Below are 13,944 nucleotides of genomic sequence, written 5' to 3' on the forward strand. Positions count from 1 at the left end.
TTATGCTAATCGCAATTTTTAAAACGAGCAAGTTCGTTGCGCTATATGAACAAAGTGAGAACGTTGTACGTTGCAAAACGAGGAGATTCCCTTTTTTTTTTTTTTTTTTTCTATTGGATTATTTCGAAGATAGACTCAGTGCTCTTTTCTTTTTTGTATTACTTTGAACGTAGTCATTCGATTTAACGCTCTTTGATTTCTCAGACTTCTAATTCGAAAATTGTTTCTAGTGTATGTAAGTATATTCTCTGCCGTATCTCAAAGGCGTTCTTCACTTCTTGTCGTACATAAATAAAGCGGCACAGTTTGTATAAAGTGTTGATATTAAGTTAATAAATTGTTCCTATATACTTATATGGGAGCAAACTGGTGTTTATCTACAATACAAGCGATTTTATCTCCCTGACAAAAAAAAAAAGAAAAAAAAAACTACGATTAAGTACATTTCATGTAAATGAGAGAAGATAACTGCGCACGTAAATATCTTTTGTATACGTGATTACGAACAAAACTTCATAACTGCATCATTTTCTGCGAGAGATAAATGCGTTATTTTCGTCTGATTACGCTTCAATAATTAATGGTCAAACTTACCAAGTAGATACGAAAGTCGTTTTACTGAGAAGTTAGAAAGAACCAGCAAGAACCTTTTTTTCTTTTTTTTAAAATACTATATTTTCTTTTCTTTGTATGTTTTTTTCTTTAAACTCGTTTAACATAATAACAAAATTCGATGATCACGCAGATATGTTTTGCTAGCGGCGAACAATACGTGCTCTCACGATACGCACTCTTTGGGTGTAACTTTAAATTGCAGACACACCTCCTTCAACAAGTTTTTCAGTATCCTCACCTGATGCTCGGAACTCTGAAAAGATATATCGCAGTCAATTCGACGTATCGTACATGTAATAATGTTATCTACTTAGCGTCACGAAGCGAATACTCACCCCGTTGAGAGTAATTGTCGGTATAAAAGATACTCGCGGCACGAGGGAGTTCGTCATATCTCCATACTTGGCTAAGAGTATTTTTCCTCTTTCGGCGTTCGTGCATTTCTTTATAGACGTCAAGTCCACGGATATACGTTTGGCGCACGTATCCATTATTCCCGGGTCAATGTTATTCTCTATCATGCAAGCCACAAATTCCAATTGCACCGATGGGTCCTTAATGACGTCGATGGAGCAAGCGTGTGCGATGTTCGCTTGACACTCCATCGGGCCATGCTGACATCTGAACTGGTACCCATCGTCCACCTTTATTGTCTGGAAATAAAATGCCGTAACTTTAGAAAATGCTCGCCGTTTAATTTGACTCGTTGATCGAATTGTCTCGCGATTAACAATTTCTCCTACGCTTCATTTAAAATTACAACAAGTTGAGGACACGAGAGACAATTTTTTGTGTTAATTTTTTTTATTGGCAATTCGCTGCTTAGCAAAACGCTCTGCGTGCTCCGATAATAAAAGTGCTACTAATTCCAGCCTCGCGCAGTTATCTTGTACGTTGAGTTAACATTTGTATTCGGAAATTTTTTGGAAGCCCCAACAAAATTAAGAAAAAAAAAAAAAAAATGCTAAGTATATTCTAATCGCGTTGTAGTAATTGTAGCTCGTTTATTCGTAGTATAAATTAACAGCGTTTTGATGAATAATATATAATTTACTGATGTAACATTAGAATTTTTTTTTCCACTGTTATTATACTATATGTAATATCGTCTAGCTAGTGATAAACCAGGTAGTGAAAAATAGCACTGAGCTTGTTATCAATAACTATATAGCAGCGTGTACAGCCAACACGTAATACGTCAAGCTGTATAGTCAGATATAATTGCCAGCGAGGTGGCTCGCTCGCACGCTTAAAAAAATCGTGTCGTATGCCGGCGGACTTAGCACGCAATTTGCTTACCTTCGCTTTACCGTACGGCACCAACTCTATGTTCACATTCGCCGAGAGTTTCCGATACGTCGGGCTCAATTGTTTCAAAACGAAACTGCGCGAGTCTGGACACAGCGCTTCATAATAAACAGCCACGTGTACTTTTTCAGGCGGCGGTGCTTCTTTTTCACTAAACGGCGTGACTGCTTGGTCCCCCTGAAGTTCTATGGAAGTAGAGAGAGAGAGAAAAAAAAGGATTTAGAGAAAAGAAAAATTTATTACATCAAGAAATGGATCCGTCGACCTATGCTTCGAAGCACAATTTCGAGATTACACGTTTTGAAAAATCTGAGACAATCGTTATCTCGAAATCCGCCGTTCGGTTTTATCGTCGTATTATCTCGTGATCGTTCAGAAAAATTTCTCCCCTCGAGAGGGGAGGAAAAAGATCCGCGACGGGTTCCTTTTACGTAACTTACAATGCGGCAAAACCGTACAAGTTCGTATGAGTAATTTCTTATCTTGCGGGGAGGACGCTGATAAATGACAACTTCAGCTTTTTTTTTTTTCCGTCTCCGTTGACTGACACGTACGGTCTTCAGCTAATTATCTATATGTCCAGCTGGACTTTTTCCGCGCGTCATCATCGATTTTTCCTATGCACGTTTCTCACGTGCGCAATTAGGCACACTTCGCATCCGTCGAATCGTGATTGTCATCACAGCTGCGAGGATTTCCTTCTCGGTCTGATGGTCCCGGCGGGTGCCGTGTGCAAACCGCGGGCGATTAAAAAAAAAAAAAAAAAACTTTGAAGCACAAAATCGAGGATCATCTTTTCCTTCACGGCCACTTCGAAACGTCAGATAAGGACACGTACGGAGAACAACAGGTTGCGTAACGAGCGAAAAGGCAGCTTAAAAATCCTAAAACGCAATGGCCCGTCATCGACCTATAATTAAACTATTACCATATTGTTGTATCGGACGGTATAATAAAAAGAAAGATGCACCTGCAGTACGGAGTCATATACGCGGGTCGAGTGGGCGATCGATTCCTCGATTTTCAAGGTGCGGCTCTCGAGAGCAGCGATTGTTTCAGATTGACGGACCCCTCGAAAGACCGACTCAGCCGCCGGCGGAAGCCGAGATCGACGCGGTGAGCGTAGTCGACGATGAAAAACCGTGGAAACGAGATAAAACGTGCGTGCGACAGGTACATGAGCGAGGGACGGGATGACGCGAAAGAGAAAGCACGCGCGTCTCTCTCCTCTTTTTTTTTTTTTATACCTGTTGTGGCGGCGCCGTCCTGTAGGAACGCGAGCCAGATCTTGGAGGTCTGCCAGAGGAGCAGGCCGAGAAGTAGGAGGAACACGAGGCGCCATCGGAAGCCTAACCCCATCGTCCCGGCTGCTGTCGCGGCGTGAGGCGCGCACGACTCTCCGCCTCCGCGCGACGGCGACGGCGACGGCGACAGCGACGACGACGACGGCGGCGGCGGCGACGACGATGTTGGCCTCGTTAGCGCGGGCTGACGCAACGCGTTTCTAGCGCGGAGTTGCGCCGGCGATGACGGCCGACATAGCGGCGCGTGACACGGCGGGCTATCCGATCGATTCCACCGAGACACGCCAGGGCGAAAAAAAAAAAAAAAAGATTCCGCGCCACGTGTCGCGCGCGTCAACAGCAATCGGAATCCCTGCGGTATTTACGGCTGCTGCGTGTTGAACCGGACAGTTGCTTCCCTTTCCTTTTCTTTTTCTTACGTTCCCGCTCTTCCTCGCACTGCGCGCAAGGCATCACGGCGGCCATCGGTCTAAAGTCGGCGGTCAGCGCCGCGAGTTTTGATAGCATCAACCAGTCGCACTTTGCGCGGCAATTTCGTCGAATCCAAAAGTCATTTATAAATGCAAATAATTGCGTTACATTACGATAAATATGCGCGTTGCGTTTTTGCGCGATATCGTTACTATCTCACAAAAAATGTGCACAACAGAAATTCTAGTATCTCGCAAAACTTTAATTAACGTCACTTAAATGCTAATTTTAATTACATAATACTTGAAAAGATATTCAATCGCTGTATCTCGGTTAACGGGAAAGGTTATCTAAATATTAAAGTGTGATTATTAGTGCTATAACAAAAAAAGGAAAAAAAGAAAACGCCCCCGGGTGGGCTCGAACCACCAACCTTTCGGTTAACAGCCGAACGCGCTAGCCGATTGCGCCACGGAGGCGAGTTGCTTTATATCCTATCGTACACTACATGAGGCCAGCGTAACAAAAAAATTATCTTATTTCAAAAAGCAGATATACAGATTTAATTATTGTCACTTTTTCGCAATGTTGAATTTCGAAGAAATTAAATTTACCTAAACTTATCTAAAATATACAATTCCTTGATAAACGCGGTAAAAAAAAAAAAACACTTCTTTAAAAATAGAAAACCCTACAATAATTTGACATTCAATTTTTAACAGATCGACGTAAAAATCAGATAACTAATACAAGTAAACAAAAAATAAAAATTTATTTTTTTTTGTCTCTTTTCTCTCATCCAAGCTATTATTAAGCTACATTCTTTTATTTAACAGAAATATCCTTTAAATTATGTCCCTTATAATTTTAATTAATATAAAAATAATTATATTCCTCGCAGTTTCATATTATATTATACAGTTAAATATTCATAACGGTGTAAACCTGGGGAACTTTCTCTTTGTGAGTGCCATCCATGTGCCCACACATGCCGGTTACGCGACCTTGCAGACTGTTATCCAGCATCAAAGTGACACTGCTGGAAGTCCATACCATCATTACTGGCACACGTTGAGATTGGACCACAAGATGTTCGCTGCTATCGGTAAGTCTGTAAAGAAAAATTATATTTTAATATAATTGCATTCCCTTAAATTGTATGCCTTATCAATTAACCGCGGCACTTACTTAAACACGTAAGACTTCGGCTCATCTTTCGGCACAATGACTCCCTTCTCGTAATGCTCGATTACATTGCCGTCAACGGAAACGACGGCATTAAATTCGTTCGGTACAATTTCCATTTCGTGATCGGCGACGTACACTCTTACAGCCAGCTTGGTACCTTGCACGGACTTTACGAAAATTGCGTACGTTCGATCAATGTGATCGCCGGATATCAGAGTCCATTTATCGAATACCACGAATGGCATCACACTTTCGTCCAAAGTCACCAAAGTTTGTGGATAAATAGTGCAGATTTCTGTAAAAGATAGGCGTTCAATGAAGTCAAGCTTTTAACATTATAACTTACTTATAATTTTAAAAATATATGTATTTGAAAATAATATTTGAGAAACTTACTAGCTTGATTTTGTGACATTTTATGCAAAGCAGCTACAGAGAATCGAGTATTATCCAACACAGAATGCCATTGCGGATATGACATCGGTGTGTGAGTAACTATACCGTCGAAAAGATGTTGTTGCAAAGGAACTTCGATGTATTGGTATCCGCTTACCGGAGTAACGACGATCGCGTAGAGGTGGCTCATATCGGTGGAATACTCGATTACAACTTTTGCGTTACCGTTTTCAGCACGGTCTGTGATGTACCACACATACGGCAAATACGATGCGCGAACGTAATCTTCCATCATAGCAACGAGCGACAATATCCGTACAGGCACCTAAAAAAACCACATTTCTTTTTAATTATATCTGGTGACATCCTTAATTATTACACTTTGATATTTTCGTTTTTATCTTTCCTCACTTTTTTGTACGTCGTATTAATGGTGTACTTCTTCATAGTCGTGTATTGTATGGTCTCACGAATACAATTCATGGTTTTGGCAACATGCCCCTGTCTTGTCAAGAATTGCGGGTTTTGATTGTCTTTAATGCAAGCACCGTGCATGTTATCATGCGTCATTTTTGTCTTCTGTTCTTCTGACATCTCACCCTTCACAGTCATCATGATCATCATATCGTCGCGGACGCATTTATCGTCATCTGTAAATCCTGCTGTAACGGTTACTTTGCTATTAGTTTCCTCTTTAGTGGTAGCAACTTTTAAAGGATCCGTTTCGACAACTGGGTAATTCTTTTGAGCATCTACGCAGATCTATAAAAAAATAAAAAAATTAATTACTGTATAAAATTTATTATTTTTCTCGGAAAAAAAATCAAGATAAATTAAACGCACCTTTAACTTCTTTTCTCCCGGAGTCTCTCTCGTGATTTGAACTTTGAAATTATTGATTACGTGTCCCGGTGACATGTCGACGTTTACGTTTACATCCCATGAGCGGACGGATTCGTTTGTTGAAGCTGCTTTAACGTCAAGGGTACCACGTAGATTAATCTTGTTGCTGCTAAGAGCGTGCATCTTATCATGAATGTGATCGAGATCTTCCATGTTGACCCTTATATTCATGTCGACCTGCAGGAAAAACGAGAAATTAAAAATGCTAAAATTTTTGGTTTTTTTAAAAACCTTTTTTTTTTAATTGTGAGATTTTTAACTACTTACATGCGACGTAGGATAAACGATGCTCGGTTCAATTTTCATGAGCTTTCCACAGTTACCCATTTGCAGCGATATGTAGTCGTTAATCAATTTTTGGCGGACACCCATGATATATTGGAGGACCTTCGAATTCCTAATAAACAAATTAATAGTATATTTTTTTAGAAAATAATTGACAATAGAAAAATATTTAATTACAAATTGCATTTCTTTTTATAAAATAAAATAAAAAAAAATATTAGTAACAATGAATATTATTACTGTTGAAACGTTACGATTAAAACTTATTATTTTAATCTATTACTTACCAAGTATTCTTATAATCTGCAGAGAGCACACGATGCCATTCTTCAATGTTGGCCATAGGAGTCATTTCGCTTTCGCAGTCAAAAATCGACATGCTGTATCTGAGCCCCATGTCTTTAGACTCCATAACCATATGATAATTTTTCTTTTCGTTGGCAGTAACGACAGTGTGATGATGACAAGTAGCGCAGCAAGTCTTCAGAACGTCCTGTTCGTCCTCGGTGATGGTCACTAAGTTTTTCGCGTAGAATCGTATACCAGTGTTCGATAGCTTGTTGATTGGTAATCTCGGCATAGTAATCTTGAGGCTCTTTGCCTCGTGATTATATCCTACGCTCATTTGCACGGGTAAAGCGACATCCTGGACAGTGGCGCGACGAACTGAGTGCCACACGTCGACGATTGGATTATAGATCGACATGGCGTATTCGCCATGCTTCCAAATGCGAGTATCGATGTCGAATTTCATGTTCACCGATGGTGCTTTAATCTCAGAACGAAGGTTATTGAATTTTATCGACCACAGTTGAGGTATTTTTGTACTGAAGACTCCCTGTAGACCCATGTCGGTGGGCACCAACATTTCGTAAAGATTTTCGTACATAATTTCTTGGAAATTGGCGACCATCATTTGCTTAAACAGATTCGTGTCGTCGAACATGTTCTTGAAGGAGTTTTGGTCGTAATGATTAGCAAGAACGACAACACCATTTAGCGTTATGCAGATGTCGACATGAATAGATCTTTTCATCGGCATGTCCTGTGCTGCGCGAATTAAGAGATTTTGCACATTTTTATTGGAAAGGCTTTCCAATGAATTGCCCATTAACTCCTTCTTGACTATTTGCATAATCTCATCCAGGCCAAAAGCATTCCAGTAAATCTAATAAAAATTTATAAAAATTTAATATATGCTGTTAGATGTAAAAATAAAATATAAATAATTATATTACTTTCGTAAATTTTTGCGAGATATTTGATCTATAATAAAATTGATGTTAATACTTACTCCAACTTTGTCGGCGGGTTTACGAGCAACTGAAGTATGATATTCGACGTATCCCGCGAGTGGCATACCAGTCACTTCATCAAGAACCCAGGAGTTAGTCAAAGATTCACCATGTTCGTACATAGGATCCATATAGTCAACGATATGTTTTGACGAAAGCGGAGTATTTTCTGATCTGAGTTTAGTAATTCGTAACACTTTCCTGGCCATTTCGCGAACTGACACTAGGCAAGGATCCACGGAATTGGCAAGACTTTTTAGAGTAGTAACATGATAGTTATATAGATGGTTGTTTGATTCGTGTATCATAAGCCAGTAGATATTCATGATACGTTGCATGTTTGGCATTTGACTCATCAAGATATCGTAAGCGATAATCCTGACGTTCAGTGGTTGAGTGGCATCAGCGAAAATAGGCCAGAGCAAGTTGTGAGTGTATTCAACTTTATTGGCGACTGCCTTTTTGATAGCCCAGATTGCTTGAACGCGAATATGGAACGGATTATCGGATATCAAAACTTCACCACGGATGATTGGCTCCAAAAGTTTTTCAATATTACCCACTTGTACATTTTTCATTGCCATCAGATACACCATTTTCATCTCGTATGATTCCTCAGCTGAAACATTAATAAAAAGATTTAGGTAAGTATTGTATTGTTAAAAATAATTAAATTAAATAAAAAATAAAATAAAAATTGAAAATAAAGTATCACTTACTTTTATTACGTGCTTCTAATATTTAATACATGTAAATTATACATATACAATACAATACAATACTTACTCTTAATGTGATCGAGGAAACGGTGAAGATATCTGTCGAGAACGGCGTGGACGGTGTCGCTTTGTTGATGCATAAACGTTTTGCGAATTAAAATAGAGAAGCAAAGGATACCGGCTTTCTTAACTTGCGGCGATACGTTGCTTAATTTCAATAAATCTTCCATTTCCACAAGTAATTTCTCTGACGGTACTTTGACATGTATCGGCAATTTCACTAACATCGCGAGAGCAATATCATCCGTCACTTTGTGCTTGCGGACAATATTTCGCACGAAGTGGCTGGCAGCGGTTGTGCCAACGGTAGGGATCATTTTCAGAAAAATATTCCTTTAAAAACACAATCGCCGTTTTAATGTATCGTTAGATTTTAAAAAATAATAACAAATTATTTTTTTAAAAGATATAAATTTATTTGTTTAAAGCAAAAAATAAGAAATAATTTCGTACTCACTTCATCGTAATTTCTTTAGGCGTTGTCGCATCCTGAATGGCATTATAAACCTGCTCCAATGAGGCTAAATCCATGTAAGTCATAGTATGCTGCAACCTGTTGATGGTTTGCCCGTGCTTCCATTCGGGTTCTTTAGCCTGTAAGTGATCTTCCTCGAGGTAATCAGCAGCTTCGACCAACATATTTTTAAGTTTGGGAACGAGAGCGTCTAATTTCACAATATGTCGACCATGCGTAAGATCTTCGGCGGCATTAAGAGCATAATTTCCTAATGGTTTATTGAAAGTAATGTCTCTAATAATAGGCAGGTTCTGAACGTTTACAGCCATCACGGGAACTCCTGTCGTCGGTACTACAGAGTGTAGATCCAAAGTAGTGCTAAAATATAAAAATAAAATTAGTACTTGATTGCTGACGCAATTATGTATTAATTAACATATTATATAATTACTTAGTCGAAAGATAATGACCCTCAGATCGGCCATTATACGGGAAGTAACTAATAGTCGAGTGAGCAACCATCCTTTTAATAATAATGTCGTTGTCCTGTTGCTTGATTTCGAAAACTCTTCTGGCGGAAGTAGTCATGTCATCCTGAGATTCAAAATAATATTAAAACAATTCATGGGCAAAGTATAACAAAATTTACCATAGGCTCCATGTGACACTTATCGGACTCGACATGATTGAAGATACGTTGAACAAAGTGGCTGCAGTTCATCATATCGTGTATCTTTGTGACCACGAAGACGTTGGCGTCTTCCGCATTCGTCGGGTTTTTCGGATGAATATCGTAGGCGACTTGGCAAACGCCATGGATGGTGTTCTAGTGGTAACAACCAAAGAGAACATTTTAAAACAAACCCGCTTTTGCTGGATGTTCCCATCAGTCGTTACCTACCTCATGCGTAATAAACCCATGCGGCTTCATTGGAGTCTGCATCTGAACGTGGGCCAGATCCAATTGCATCATTGAAGCGATTCCCTGCTTGATATTTCTGGACCAACCGCTCTCAGTTTCCGGCATTTTAATGCCTTGGAACTAAAATCATATTTTTCGTTATAATTTTTCTTTCCTTTTTTTACGAATAATCGTTACGTCTAATTATCAAGTTAGAAAATCAGACGCTCACCATCCCATTTTCGTTGTAAATAATCATAAAAGGTTCTTGAATTTGCTGTGCGGCATCGCCGAGTTCCTGAAGAACTTCGATTGGTCGGTAGTGTTCGGTGACCATGCCATTGTACATACCATACTTTACGTTGTTCAATTTCACGTAATAAGCATTACTCAAAGTCGGATCACTGTCGTCCTTCGTTACGTGAAGCTGCCCGACGAGAGCAAACTGAGAGACATATTGAGCTGGCTCGACAATCTCCGCTTTCACGTTCGCATAGTAGTTGTAGATCAGCGTTTTCTCAACCGGAAAATGTACTGAAATATTAAAAATTATCAGGCTTATAAAAATTTTAACAGTTACGTCACATCGCATAATAAAATAAAAAATAATTTACCTGGTACCGCACAGGCGGCCGTTAGACACAGCAGTAATACTAAAAAAAAAAAAATTTAATTGCTTTTATTAAACGTATAATGTGCATAACACAGCGCGTTACGGCATTAAAAAATATTACTTAAAGTACACTCGTGAAGGGAAAGCTCGGTGAGAAGTACAGAATTTGGGTATACATACGATTTGAAGCTTTAGTATACGAAGATGCAAATAGCTTCTTCGAGTGAGGCTTACCGGTTAGGGCATTCATCATAGCGTGACCCCTGATGTAAAACTGGTAGCGTACGCGAGATCGTCCCGCTTTTATAGGGGGCGACGTTCTCCAATTGCCGGTAAAATGCAAAAGTGCAGGCTAGCCGATAACCTCGCGAAACGAAAAGGGTGGTTACACGTTACGAGGGGGAGGGAAAGAGAGAAGATTACGTCGGTAATCAAGGAGATAACCCTTTCGGGCATCAAGCCCCACTGCAGCTGTGAACATTAATAACGCACGCGCGTATATTAAAAATAATTCGTGCACCGCAGCGATCGTGATTAACGGCGGCACTCTTTCCATTGTCAATTTCTTCAGTGGGGAAAAAAACCTGCTTCCTCTTTCCCCGTTCCCGTCTAATTGTAAGTTTCGCAATTTTATCTCTGCATACGTACCACGCGTCCCGCCGCCGTCTCCCTTCGACTGTTTTATGCACCGGAAAAGAGCCGACTGTCGAATATTTCTGGGACACTGGTGCAGCCGAAAATCGGTATCTCCAACGATAATGAGTTTGTAAACGAGAGAGAAACATTGGAAGAAGTGTTCATCGTAAAAAAAGTCAACTTCGCGAAGACAACGAGATGTGAATAACCGGGTCAAAAGAGTTAAAAGAATTATTAGCCGCTCGATAAATAAATCTTTTGCCGAAAGATTACGCGCAAGCTACGTAGAAAGTTTTGTTACTTTTGTTAAACGCATCTTGCAATAAAGCTACTTGAAATAGATTTAAAGAATATTCTATTTAGCATGCGTGTTTACGGTGATTATGACAGTCGTGAATAATTGCACCAAAAAAGAATAAATTTTCCAATAATCGTATAAATTAAATAATCATTTACAGTTTAATAAAAAAAAAAAAAAAAAAAAGGAATCAAAAACGATACGAAAATGTTTACCAACGCTTTTACGTAATACAACACACTAAATTAATTGACTTTAAAGAATCTGTTATTAAAAGAACGTTTGCTACATGAATCGAGATAAGTTTAACCGCATTTTCTATTATTAAAATATATTTTTAATATTAAAGACATCGCTTTTTTTTTTCTTTTTTATTTAAATATATTTTTTTAGTTTCTCTACGCGTCATAAATACAATAGAAGATATATAAGATACAAAACACAAGATCTGATAATTGTTATGTAATATATTGCATTATATTATTTTTTTGATCTATTTATGCGCTTAAATAATTGATAATATTTTAAATGGCATTTATTTCGGTGCCACTCACACAGCGTATGTAATCACGTTGTTGGTGAATAAAGTGAGTGAATAACTGAAAGTTAGTAACAGTGATCTGTCAGTTATATACTGTACGTATATATGATTAACTCTTCTAATTACGAGTGCTTGCGTACGTGAAGTATCGGTTTACACGATTATTAATATCTACTACTGGACGATTAAAATGGTTTCATATTTAAATTTGTTGCGTCACGCTAGACTTGTAAGGTACAAGTCACCGATTAACATATTGCATAATCTAGCGAAATTGAAGTTATCAGATTTTTAATTGCGAGGCGTCAAGGTAGCTTCAAGGCTGCCAGAAGTAGTTCCATATGCTGTACGACGGCTATCTATTCTTACAAGATATCGAAAGGCGTTGTTTTCGGCGAGAAATCACCTTTGATAAATTTAATGGATATCGAACGTTAACATTATAGGTCACAGCGTAAATTACAAAGTTGAAGACAAAACAACGCGAGTTTGCCACTCGGCATAATTAAACAAAATTAATATTCATTAATATTAATGATTCCCGTTGTAAAATAAATTTTGCAAGATTCACATAAACGATATCTATAGAATGTTTTTACAATCAATTGAAACAAGATTGTAAAAAAGTATCTCGCGAAAGAAATTAAACGTTCTCGTCTTTTATCAAATAATTTTTTAGTTTTTCTATCGCTTTGCTGCGGTGAGAGATCTTGTTCTTCTCTTCCTTCGGCAGCTCCGCGTAGGTTTTGTCGTAGCCGAGCGGTTGAAAACAAGGATCCCAACCGAAGTCCTTTGAACCTCGTGGACTGACAATGGTACCTTGAGTGCGTCCTTGAAATAGATAAACTTCGGAGCCTTCGCCAGAGCAGTAAGCGAACGTGGATACCGCCTCCGCCGATTTGTCCTCGTATCCATGAAGCATCCTGTGTAGACCCTCAGGACCTAGTTTCTCAAAAAACCACTTGATATAAGGTCCCGGAAGACCCTTCATCGCATTAAAGCAGAGACAGGTGTCTTCAATGATCACCGGACCGTTCATTAGGCTCGCTGCAGCTCGACATTTGTCACGACATATATCATCTATCTCTCCTTGATACTCAGGTAAATCAATTTTCTTATTTGTAATCAATCGAGGAAAATTTTTTCCTAAAATAGCAACAAACTCCTCTAGTTTGTTAACGTTGCCTGTTACAAACACTATGGGTAGAGACATCCTAAAAAAAGATACATATGTCAGATACGTAAATTCTATTTTCTAGACAAAACAGGTCTAAATTACTTATATTTATTATACATAAAACAAAAAAGTATGTAAGTATATTACTGCTAAAAAATTTTCCGGTTTGTGCATAATATTTTACATAAAATTTTAGTAAATTAACAGTATTAATCAGAAAAATAATTAAATTATAATTAAAATAACATTTTTATATTGTATTGTTCATAATTTTTTTTCGACTATATTTAAACTTTATTTTCTTTTCGCGCTTTCACCTTTTTCAAATTGGTACTACCGACACTTATCACACTGAATTTTGCTACTGTCTACTATCTATATATATGTACCGTCTATGGCATATTAGATTTCTGTTCGTTGAGTTACTTTTTAAACAATTCAAATGTAACACATTTCAAATAACAAATCGCTTTTGCTAAACATACCCTTGGTACGAAAAAGAGATCTCTTACCTTCTCGAGGTATTTTTACATAAAAACTTGTTACTCCTAACCAAGAAAACCTCTGCACGTTGTGGCGTATATTGTTCTTATGCTCAAGCTGACCAACTTTACGCGGATGAATTATGGAACTGCCTCTTTCCGTTATCAAATCAAATAAAAATTAATTTCATCGTTTATTTATTCATGTTATTTTACTTACCATGCCTAGAATGTACTATGTTACATTACAAACGATAGATGCGTCAATTTTTTTCTGTTCTTCGAATCAAGCGTATGGTTGACGAACCTGGTATGCGACACGCCATTCGTGTCATTTCTCCAACTAAACACGATC

The 13,944-nt window shown here is 38.3% G+C and overlaps 3 protein-coding genes and 1 non-coding gene across 4 annotated transcripts; all 4 read right to left on the bottom strand.

The window, feature by feature from the left end:
* Positions 1-15: 15 nt before the first annotated feature.
* LOC139105779 (gamma-interferon-inducible lysosomal thiol reductase) lies at positions 16-3,623 on the bottom strand. Its single transcript, XM_070662072.1, has 4 exons — positions 3,171-3,623; positions 1,915-2,108; positions 951-1,268; positions 16-868 (listed from the first exon to the last, which is right to left on the bottom strand). Exons 1-4 carry the CDS (start codon positions 3,280-3,282, stop codon positions 779-781), a joined length of 714 nt encoding a protein of 237 aa, XP_070518173.1. The 5' UTR covers positions 3,283-3,623; the 3' UTR covers positions 16-778.
* Positions 3,624-4,043: 420 nt separating this feature from the next.
* Positions 4,044-4,117, bottom strand: Trnan-guu (transfer RNA asparagine (anticodon GUU)). The gene has a single exon. It is a non-coding gene; the product is annotated as a tRNA-Asn (tRNA).
* A 274-nt stretch (positions 4,118-4,391) lies between these two features.
* On the bottom strand, positions 4,392-10,991 carry Vhdl (larval-specific very high density lipoprotein). Its single transcript, XM_070662026.1, has 16 exons — positions 10,690-10,991; positions 10,457-10,495; positions 10,075-10,376; positions 9,843-9,983; positions 9,591-9,767; positions 9,393-9,535; positions 8,942-9,319; positions 8,492-8,817; positions 7,705-8,324; positions 6,698-7,578; positions 6,393-6,522; positions 6,066-6,302; positions 5,634-5,984; positions 5,223-5,547; positions 4,827-5,121; positions 4,392-4,749 (listed from the first exon to the last, which is right to left on the bottom strand). The coding sequence occupies exons 1-16, from the start codon at positions 10,706-10,708 to the stop codon at positions 4,560-4,562; spliced, it is 4,554 nt and encodes a 1,517-aa protein (XP_070518127.1). The 5' UTR covers positions 10,709-10,991; the 3' UTR covers positions 4,392-4,559.
* Positions 10,992-11,841: 850 nt separating this feature from the next.
* LOC139105786 (inosine triphosphate pyrophosphatase) lies at positions 11,842-13,937 on the bottom strand. Its single transcript, XM_070662078.1, has 3 exons — positions 13,810-13,937; positions 13,620-13,744; positions 11,842-13,144 (listed from the first exon to the last, which is right to left on the bottom strand). Exon 3 carries the CDS (start codon positions 13,141-13,143, stop codon positions 12,574-12,576), a length of 570 nt encoding a protein of 189 aa, XP_070518179.1. The 5' UTR covers position 13,144; positions 13,620-13,744; positions 13,810-13,937; the 3' UTR covers positions 11,842-12,573.
* Between the last annotated feature and the right edge of the window lie 7 nt (positions 13,938-13,944).

The sequence above is a fragment of the Cardiocondyla obscurior genome, linkage group LG09 (assembly GCF_019399895.1).
Source record: "Cardiocondyla obscurior isolate alpha-2009 linkage group LG09, Cobs3.1, whole genome shotgun sequence".
Lineage (NCBI taxonomy): Eukaryota > Metazoa > Arthropoda > Insecta > Hymenoptera > Formicidae > Cardiocondyla > Cardiocondyla obscurior.